The following is an 11,546-nucleotide window of genomic DNA, read 5'->3' on the forward strand; positions in this document are numbered from 1 at the left end:
TTGGTACTCGTATATTATCGATTTAAGCCCTGTTTATTATATTTTTGTTTCTATAACTTTTTCCTTCATCTTTCAAGAGTACATTAGGTTATATGTATAATATTGATTATCTACAGCAGCTGTTTCCAACCCTTTTTGACTCGCGTACCACTTGTTAGTACATTACGCTTAATTGTACCACCATATAAAATGTATTGTATTTCATGAAATTTGTTATTGCAAGTGTATGTAATTACTAGTGAGCGGACCCAAAGCGCGCCGTTCATTGTTCAATTGTTGTAAATGCTTTCTTAAAGGTTGAACCTTTTTTTTTGCACTTTAGCTTTGTAAATAGAGTCAAACCGCCCCGATTCCTGGAAAAAGTACGCTCTTTATCCGCGCTCTATTAATTACATAAAAATATATATGAAGGTAGTATTTTAATTCTAAGGAAGTTGAAGATAGGGTAGAACCGTAGACGTAATGAATCTGTTTTGTTAAGAAATTTTGTGAAAAAAACTTATTTTCGGAGTCACAATTATTAATTGCGGACTTAATGGTATATCTCGCATCATTTTAATCGAATTTAAAAAAACTATGTTCCTCGAAACAAGCACAAGGATCTCATTAAATTTATTTTGTAAGGAGATTTAATCAAAAAAATAAAATATATTATATCTACTTTGTAATTTTGTGTTTTTATTAAAACCATTCATCAGTAATAGAAGTGTGATGAAATAGTAGATAAATATATTAAACTTTGAGCATTTTATAATTGTGACTATGCAAATAACTTTTTTTCCATAAAATTTCTTAACAATTCCTTATCATGCGAATACTACATACATATGTATATGCCGGATTTTCGATCATCGACTGTAAATATTGACACGTCGACTATGATTAATGATTAATTAAGATAATATTTACTAACTATTTAAAAAATATTTCTATTTTTATGATTGTAAATCATTCATTCCTGAATTTCCGCCATTATTGATTTTTTTCTCGTACCACCAAACATCAACCGCGTACCACCAAGTGGTACGCGTACCACAGGTTGGGAAACACTGATCTACAGTGTAGATTCTACACCCTCCGTTAATTAAAGTAACTGTATTATATGTATAATAAATATGCGATTTGTGATGGCAATTCGATTAAAACTCAATAAGGTACTTTTTATGAATTTATTTTCATAAAAAAATAATATGTAAAAATGCGTCTATTTACAAATATTGAGCAACAGAAACGTGTACACACAAAGAATAGTCAATATGACGAAAAAAATCATCACACAATTTCGATCGTAAAATAAATAAAGTAATAATATTCGACGAACGTCATGGAGAAATATTTTCATAGCATGAAAATTTATTCTAGGTCGGAATACAATCCCGGCGACGATGGATGATCATTGGCTAAGATGTTGGCGTGATTATAATACGAAATATAGGAAATTAGTTGGTTTTAATAGTGTCCTCCGTAGTGTCCGACTTGTTCGTGTCCTGTGGCATACACTTGAGGATGGGTGGCATGTCCTACTTTCTTGACGACAGCGTTGAATCCATTGTGCTTGTCAGAGGTGTATTCTACAATACGTGTAGTGCCATCAGCTTCAGACAAAGAATAAGATCCTGAAAACAAAATGTTGCCATTAAATTTTCCATACATCCAATACTCACACCGATTTTATTTGAATTAAATTAAAAAAATAAAAACTTTTAGTTTTGAACTATAGATGACTCCTATATAAATTTATAAATTTATATAAATTTATTAAATTAATTTACCTTTAACAACATCGCCATCTCTGGTTTCCCATTGATTTTTGAAATCTCCGGTATGGGGATCCTTTACAGAGTAGTCGAAATTGTATTTGGGGTGGGCCTGTAATGATTTTAGTATGTTTTATATTGCAATACAAGAATATCAGATAGGGAGTTTATCGTTTGGTTTTAAGTTTTACATAGTAATCAACATGTTCATCATGTCCCGCTGAAGCATATTCGGCACCACCGTGTCCCGATGATCCGTATCCGCCATCTTGAGCTAAAGCTACGTATCCGTGGCCTGCTTCTCCACCACCATGTCCTAGTCCTAATCCTGCCCCTAATCCTAGACCAGCGTAACCTCCATGCCCGAGACCAATGTGTCCAGCATTGCAAGCAGCAATCAAAGCAACAACGCTCAAAACCTATAAAATAGTTGAAATCTACATTAAATGTTTCATTTGTGATTTATTTATTGTATATATAAATTTTTGTTACAATTATAAACTGAGAATCTCTCAAAGGCACTATGAATTTATTAAATATTCATTTATTATCTTTTACTTATTACATGTAGAAAGCTCTGGGTAAATTTTAATAGTTTTCAGGGTTTTTCATATGTATGTAAACGTAACGTAAGCATTTCCACGTACATACATTACATTTTACATATATTATATAATTTGTACAGCAGGAAAATACAAGGCGATACGATCCTCAATATTTCCAATATTTAATCGCAATAATTCTGTATCAACTCAAAATAAAATATATCGCACGCTCATTTTACCCTAAATAACGCCTCCAATACTAATTTTTCCGAGCTCCATTTAATCCAAAAATATACCTAAAAATAATTTATAACATAAAGCTGAAAAAACTGCTTGCCATAAATAATATTATTTTAGTCACAGACATTACTTACAAAATAACCAGTAAATTCTATGACAGAATCACTAATAAACATACTAACACACCTGTGAAGATTCTCGGTGATTATAACAAAATATCTACATATACCTTTCAGGTATAAACACAGATTACCTAAACACGATCTGCTTTAGATTGTCGACTTTAGAGATTCTTTGGTTAATATTATGTATAAAAAGTATTATGAGCATTTATAAGAATTGTAACTAGGTTTTTGGGCTCTTTTTCGTATTATGCTGTACATACAATCACATTAGATTAATATCATACTAAAATTACTAACAAAAAAATAAAATTTTAAAATAGAAAATGTTCAGTAGCTATTAAAATAGATGCGTTGTTAACATAATTTAGTAATAATAAAAGGCATTTAAAAAAAATCACGTATATTTGAATGTGGCGAAAGTCCAATTTTCAGTTCCAAAAACACTATTTCTGTTTGACTTAATTCACAAATTGCTATCACTTTTTTTAATTCAACACGTCCAGAATCTCGGTAAAGCAGAATACACGTATTATGTACAGGCCACCAATATTTTTAAATATTGTTAAACGTAAAATATGATATTTAATGTTTTGTGAAATATTTCTCGAAATGTAGAAAAGTGGACTTTTGTCACTTTCAAATATAACGGCTCATATATATGTATGATCTAGTATATATGTATATATATATATATATATATATATATATATATATATATATATATATATATATATATATATTATAATTATTTAGGTAAAATTCTTTATTCTACCGCCTCTAATTAAGTATAATAATATATGTACATAGTATGTATGTAATAGTTTCAGTATAAGTTTGAAAATCTTATGACTGAAACAATCTTTGACTGAAACAGACAAATTAGTTATTGACTTGAACTTCGTGTAAATTAAGTTTTTTTTTGTAATATAAAAAAAACATCTTTGACAACATTTGAGGAAGTCTTGAACGACATGTTTTCATAAAAGTTGATGGAAATGTATCAAATTACGTAGCTTTGATATTTTCTGATAGCTTACTTGGAATGCACGCATTTTGATTCTGTTTATGGTTTTTTGGTAATCCGTTCGGACAGACTAGTCACTTTCTTCCTCTTCTGGTGTCTGAACACGAGACAGGAATTGAACTGATGCCTTCCAGTACAGAACGGCTGGTATTTATACTATTGTTGCCCCACGCTGCGCCCCATAATTTGGTCCATTGTTGCGTGCAACGGCGATCGATGCGGCCTCACGGATTTTAGCCCAGTCGGCATACCGAAGCGCCTAAATGGACACGTGCAAATGTTTCCTTAATAACTTTAAGATCCCGTGTATAAATCTAATATTATGTCCTGTCCAATGACTAATTTTTTATATTCGATTAGTAGTACAATAATAATTTATTGCATTTTTATTAAAAAAATTATCTATTTAAATTGAAACATTATATTATTCTTATTACCATAGATGTACATAATTCTTAAAATTCCTGTTAAAGGCAACTTTTTTATTTCTAGCTAACAATGTGTGATTACATACATATAATCACACATTGTTAGCTATGACCTCAATTCTGAAGTCCTGACTAGCTGACATGTGTACATACATATGTACAAATTAAAGTGAAAATTGGGTTAGATTATTTTTATGAACATTTATAATTTCTGCACCATAATCGTAAATTAACATCCCTACACTTATTGAAATTCAAATTATAAAATACATTAATTGTATTCATGTGAAATTGTACTATTAAGCTCATCGCGTGCCATTATACAGAATATCAAATGCACATGATTAATTATGTCAATCAATTTTTGCAAAACAATTTTCAATTTGCCTAATGATATCATTAAATATCTTCGCTATTCTATCACACTCATTATATTGCATATAATGTTGCTTAAAATACGATAATATCAGTGACGTAGCTAAGAAATTCAGACCCCCATGCAAAATGTATCCAAGCCCCCCCCACCCCTCCCCCTCAACGTGATATTTTTAAATATGAGATCAAATAATTCAAGTTGTTTGTTGATACATATTTACACAATACATATATAATAATTCTATTAAAAATATATTTAGCTTAGCTCACTCATTTTAAAAATTTGTCTTTCTCGATTTAAGGCTTTAAAAAATTTTTGTAATGAGTTTTATGGATATATTTCCAATGTTTTTTTTAACAATCTATTACCTAGATATTTTAATAATTACATAGTTAGGAATATGCATAATCATAAAACTTGAAATAGGAATAAATTAATTATAGGTAGAGTTAAGAAAGCAAGAACTGCAGGAGGTGTTTTCCACAGAGGTGTTCAAATCTACATATATTCCCCTTCCTGAGGACATTAGAGGTGCTAATAAGTAATAACAATGGTGCCTTCTTGAAGGGTGATAATGGACACTTCTGTGGGTGATAATGGACACTTCTATATATTATGTTATTAATTTGTTTGTTATTTTGTTAAATAATTAGCAATTTTCTATTAAATAAATAATTAAACAATGGCATTACGCGATTAGCTATCCCACTTGAACCCACGTGTAGCTTTTTATGGTCTGCAAAGATTCAAGTCAAAATAGACATTTTCATATGTCTGCGTCGTAAAATAAATATTTTTAATTATTTCCATACTTTTAAGTCGGATAATGTTAAATTATATTGAGTGTATCTACATATACATATGTACATACATAAATTTGGATACCCTGTCAAGCTGGCCCTCATACTTTGCATGACTTTGCTATGAGGTAGCTACGCCACTGGATATTATGTACATATGTATACGTACATGTATCATACAAAAATAGAAGAATATAATTCTATATTGGGTACTAACAACATCTGCGAACTACATACATAGATATGTATGTATAAATTTCATTAATTTCGTTATTTGTAGAACATTGTATGCTGTAGTTCCATGATGCTCTTTCTGAATGTATGTATGTATATGTACATATATGTATTCACTTTTATAAAGTTGCGTGTTTCGGAAACGACTGGAAAGCGCTTCGTAAAATCATCATGTTCCGTAAACGGAGCAATGCTTCGATGATCATGTAATCCCGAACGGTCAGAAAACGGTTCGAGTCGATTTTAAATATGTATAATACGAAACTACATATATGTATATGTACATTCATGTGTGAATTTCTAAATTTTTCAACCGATTCGTTAATTGCCGATCGGTGCTTTCCGTTCGGTGGCGAATGTTACCAGTTTCGCAGTAAATGTCGCGTGACCAAGCCTCGCAATCCGCCCATTAGCAAACGGGCGTGATAATACCTAATTTTACACGAGAATTCGGAGATTGAATACTAAAAAATTGTAGCTTAAAATAAAATGAAAACAATAAAAAATTGTATGTATGTACGTAGGTACATTGCTATTATATCTATCATAATTATTTCAATCGGTCGCAACGGAATTATGTATTGCGCAATTTCGGTGAACTGCGTAGAAAAAAATATTTTTAAATTGGTCCCTCGGCATTGCCAAATGTCATAAAAGGGTAATAAATTCGCTTCATAATGTATTATCGAGAAAGTATCCTGTTTTGATTTATTTTGAACAAAGTACATAATATAAATTGGTTCGGTACTCGATCGTGTATTTAGCTGGACATTTTATATTTCAAAGTTGGATACTCTAATGGGCACATTAACCCATTCATAGAGTGCCAGATATATTAAATATAGAAATAACAGATATATAATACTGAAATATTTTGGAATAAATATTGTATATATATCGTATATATATATTTACATATATGTATGTGAGTTTATATATCATCATCATCATCATCTTCAGCTATTCACCATCCACTGTTGGATGAAGACCTCTCCAACACGCTTCCACTCGTCTCTGTTTTGCGCAACACTCATCCTTTCACCTTTTTGCATTCTCTCGGGTACCATTCGAGCATTTCTTTTGTCCACCTTTCGTACATTCTTCTTGCCACGTGGCCCGCCCATTGCTGTTTCAATCTCTTCACTCTATCCACGATATCCGCAACCCTTGTCGTACTTCTCACCTACGTATTCCGTTTCCTGTCTTTACTCGCTATGCTAAGCATACAACGTTCCATACTTCTTTGAGTGCATTGGACTTTGTTTAGCGAGTTGGCGTTCAATGTCCGAGTTTAACATCCATACGTCATCATTGGCAAAGCACGTTGATCGAAGATCTTTTTCTTCAGAAAAACTGGCATTTTTGATATAATAAGAAAATATAATATAAAAACCTAATTAAGAAATTACCAATGCTCTCCGTAAACTTTGATCATGAGTATGGCAAAGTGCTCAAAGGGGCGAAAAGGGAAAAAACGATCAGAACAGTGTGGACAAATGGGACAGTGTGGACAATAGACGTCACCGTGAAGGAAGATGCAGTATTTTCAAATGTGTCTATTACGATTATTTTTCACCATGGTAATGGCGGACGTCATTTCCGGTTATATTGATGACCAAACCGAGCAAAATGGCAAAGTTTGAAAACGATCGGATAATAACCCAAACTTCGTCAAACGACAAAATCGATTCTTAACTAAGAAGAGGTTATTAATAATTATAAAAATCGCATTCATTCGTCTAAATGCCCTCCATCCAAAATTCATAGGACTCTTTATATCTTCTTCTTTACTATCGGACATAATTATTTACTACTTCTACTATTTTATCATCTAATGAATAAAAACATAAACTACTACAACGATGAAGAAATATTAAAAAGAACCTCTAAAAATGGGTAAAAATCTCGAATTTAATTAGCTGGCGGCAGAGCAAATATGTTTTTAGTGTTATTTTTAGTGATTATTCACAATACAGGGCGTATTTTCCAATTTAAGCTGTTACTTAATTTCAAAATTCTCTTTCGTACATAGGTATTGTATGTAGAATCTCGGAGCATCGTTATGTACGAATTCCTTCGGAGATGACGTGCATCTGGAACATGTCTATGGATGACACACGATCTTCGAGTTCTGTGTATGCAAATTCGCCGTTGCTCAACACAACACGTTGATTGACCGCAAATCACCGTTTGACACCTCTGTCGGCAAATTTCCTCTGGTAGAGACAGTCGGATTACGTGTCGAAAGGTGCCCTACAAAAGCGGAGAATGAACCGAAACCGTGCACAGAGAACGGACAATAGTAGGAAAGTGTTGTGGGCACTTCCGCGCTCCTACGGTCCGACCCTGTGTGTATGTGTGCTTGTCATTATTATGGTTATGATTATGAAAGACGGCTATTATGCACCACTTTAGTCGGGGTAGACTATACCGCAGGTGCTCTACATACATATGTCCTACGTCTGACGTGGGTGTGATAAGTAAAGTTGACGTAAAGATGCCTACAAGTAGTCTCGTTGCTTTGTTTAAGGATATTTGACTGGATCGAGGATTTTTAATTGTTTTGATTTTGTAATTTAATCTAAATTGGTATATAGACTCTGTATAAACTACTACCTATACATGTATACACATGTATAGGTAGTAGTTTATACTCATTTTCTTATCGGTTGCATTGTGATGATTTCATCCACTTAATTTATTAAAATATAAAAAAGATAATTTACAGAATTGTATATTTGCTATATATCATATTTCACACATAGATTAAATATACATATATTGGTTGTTGTGTGACAGTTCACTCTCGATTATCCGGGTTAATGCTTGGGAGGAAGGACACGGATAATTGAAAAACACGGAAAATCCGAATCATCAAATTTTGACTTGGTTTCGAATATAATGTTATATTTACAACACAAATTTTTGTTTTATAATTTTAATAATCATTATTTATTAAGAAAAACGCTCATAGTTAAGTAGATAAGTGGCCGTTAGTAGTTAGTACTAGTGTTATACCGTTTTATGACTAATGTAACCACTGGTATCTTCTTCACTTGTAGGGTCACGGGAAGATTTTTCGGGAAGTTGACGGGAAGATTTTTCATTTCAGTTCCCTTAAAAGATCGAGGTCTCTTTGCTTTCCCTATCATCAAAAGTTTCATTTAATGAGTTCCTGATGCATTTCCGCAACACATGACAGTTATCCTTTCTTTTGACAATTTATGTCCAGGAGCGGACTTTTCTCTCATTGAAGCCAGCGTTTTTGTTGGCAAGCACTTCCAGTACAGGCCTGTTTCAGCTGCATTATAGATTTGATCGGGTTGCAAGTTTTCTGTTTGCAAATATTCTCTAAGTTCGATGCAGAATTCAGTATGCCCGGATAATCAAGAGTTTACTGTATTTATGTATGTATGTTGGAGTTGTTTTGAATAAAACACAATAAACCATATCAAATGATTAAATATTACTATATTTAATTATAACTTCATATATTTGGGTTTAAAAATAATAGAATGGCAACAAAAATAAATTTCTTTAACAAAGTGGGGGCCACACTTATACATTAACATGTATGAATGAATGTAATTTCATTAATCTTCATCAAAATAAATTGTTTTGTCTTAATTTTTAATACTTTTGATGACCTTGTTTTTTAAAACATTGTATAGATATTATAAAGTGGGCTTTCTTTCACGTTTCAAGGCTTACAATGCGAAAAATTTTTTTTGTACAAAACTTGAAAACCAAAATTGCGTCAATCGAAAGTACTGACATTGAGCTAATTTATCGAAAGCTTACTTTTAATGCATTTTACATGTATTTGAAATATAAAACGTTAGATCCACCAAATTTAATGTTCGGGGTGGTATGTTGGATATTTGTTTTGGTTTGTGATGGATGGTTTAAATTCATACATTACATACATTCTCTGAAGATAAAAAAAGCTCTACAGCTAACTCTCAATTGTACTACATTGTATATACATACATACATATATTGTAAGTCTAAAATATATAGTACTAGCTGAACCCGGCATTCGTTGCAATGCCACAACAATGCATGCAATTCCCGTTCCCGTTCCCGTTCCCGTTCCCGTTCCCGTTCCCGTTCCCGTTCCCGTTCCCGTTCCCGTTCCCGTTCCCGTTCCCGTTCCCGTTCCCGTTCCCGTTCCCGTTCCCGTTCCCGTTCCCGTTCCCGTTCCCGTTCCCGTTCCCGTTCCCGTTCCCGTTCCCGTTCCCGTTCCCGTTCCCGTTCCCGTTCCCGTTCCCGTTCTCGTTCCCGTTCCCGTTCCCGTTCCCGTTCCCGTTCTTGTTCCCGTTCCCATTTGTCGGAAAAACGAAGGCAGCGAACATACATATTTGAAATTATTTAATTATTTGTTTATTTTAACCTAAAAACATTTCCAGTTTTTCACTCATTCCCGACACTCATTCCCGTGTTTCCCGTTTCCGTTCCTGTTTTTGCCCGATTTTTTCCACAGTAACCGGACATGCATACAATAAATCCTGAAAGTTCCATCGTACAATAACGCATGCAATTCCCGTTCCCGTTTCCGTTTCTTGATGCGTTTCGATAAGTGAATGTTTCAGTTTCAAATTAATCTTCAAAATAAGAGGTATGTAATAAGGCTTCGCTCGATATATTTTGTAATATAAACCGCTTAAACATGACTTATCTAATAGTAAACAAAAAAATTTAAAAAAGTTATTAAAAAAATTTGAAAATAAATATAATTTAAAAAAAAAATTATTTTTTAATTTTTAATTTTTTTTATATATATATATATATATATATATATATATATATATATATATATATATATATATATATATATATATATATATATATATATATATATATATATTATATAGATAATATAATTAAATATCAAGAAAATAAAAATATTTTAAAATTTCAAAATAAAATAATGAAATATTGTTTAAAAAAAATTACTACGAATTCTGACCAAAAACTTATAAGCTCTAAGTTAGTACATAAAAAATGAAAAAATAAATTTTCAGATTGATACGTTCAGAGATGTGGAAAAAATCTCTATTGTAAAAGTACTACTTCTTAATGTTTCAGTTCAATAGGACAAACGGTGTTCAAAAAATCGCCAAAGTACATACATATACACACACACAGCACCTACACATTTTTTCTAGATCATGAAAACGTGATCAGTGATCGAAAGAGACACGTATTTTGGGCAACTAATTTTGTCAATTTTAGCATTTTCATTTTAGCGTTTTAGGGAATTAAAATGTTCAATTTTAGGATCTATTTTTTTATGAAGAGTTTAATTTTAAATAATAATTTTTTATGATGAATTTTAATAAATATATGTTCATTTCTACATATATACAATTTAAAGACAACACAACAATTAAAAAAAAATAGAAAAATTCAAAAATGTGTTGGAATTAAAATTACAATGAAAAAAATTGAATATAAAAATACAAAGACAAAAAATATGAATACTATATAAAAATATAATACCAATTAAAATTTATTAAAACTCAACATGGAGCAAATTTCTACAGATTATTTTTTGAGATTCGTGTGACGATCGGTAACAATTATATTGTATTTACTAAAAAAACCTTTCAGCATCCACACAATTGACGGGACACCAAATAGATTTTAGAGCTGCACAACCAAACTCTTCATATTTAATTTTTGTTGCCATCAATAATAGCAATATATCCGGCGTGGATTCACTTTTTATACTCTCTATTAATTGTCTAAAAAAGTGATATCCTTCCAAATATTGAGCCTCTGATAATACATTAAACAATGGCAGGTTTCTAAAAAACAAAACTATTTCTTTAACATAATATTAGATTTTGAACCTGCCACAGATGGATTGAATAGTTTACTCAATGTTTAGAGGAATAGATTTGTCTCATTTAGTCTTGAGTGCGAGTCTAGTTTTAAGACGCTTTTTTGAGCAGCCTTTTGGATACACAGCTACAACTGTCTTCTTTTGTTTACAGTAGTAGACAAAAGCAGTT

At 31.8% G+C, this 11,546-nt stretch overlaps 1 protein-coding gene across 1 annotated transcript; it reads right to left on the minus strand.

Annotated features, from left to right (window-relative positions):
- Nucleotides 1-1,449: 1,449 nt before the first annotated feature.
- Nucleotides 1,450-3,719, minus strand: Cpr76Bb (Cuticular protein 76Bb). Its single transcript, XM_077426965.1, has 5 exons — nt 3,705-3,719; nt 2,104-2,176; nt 1,949-2,073; nt 1,773-1,869; nt 1,450-1,616 (listed from the first exon to the last, which is right to left on the minus strand). The coding sequence occupies exons 1-5, from the start codon at nt 3,717-3,719 to the stop codon at nt 1,450-1,452; spliced, it is 477 nt and encodes a 158-aa protein (XP_077283091.1).
- Between the last annotated feature and the right edge of the window lie 7,827 nt (nt 3,720-11,546).

Source organism: Arctopsyche grandis, chromosome 1 (genome assembly GCF_051622035.1).
Source record: "Arctopsyche grandis isolate Sample6627 chromosome 1, ASM5162203v2, whole genome shotgun sequence".
Classification (NCBI taxonomy): Eukaryota; Metazoa; Arthropoda; class Insecta; order Trichoptera; family Hydropsychidae; genus Arctopsyche; species Arctopsyche grandis.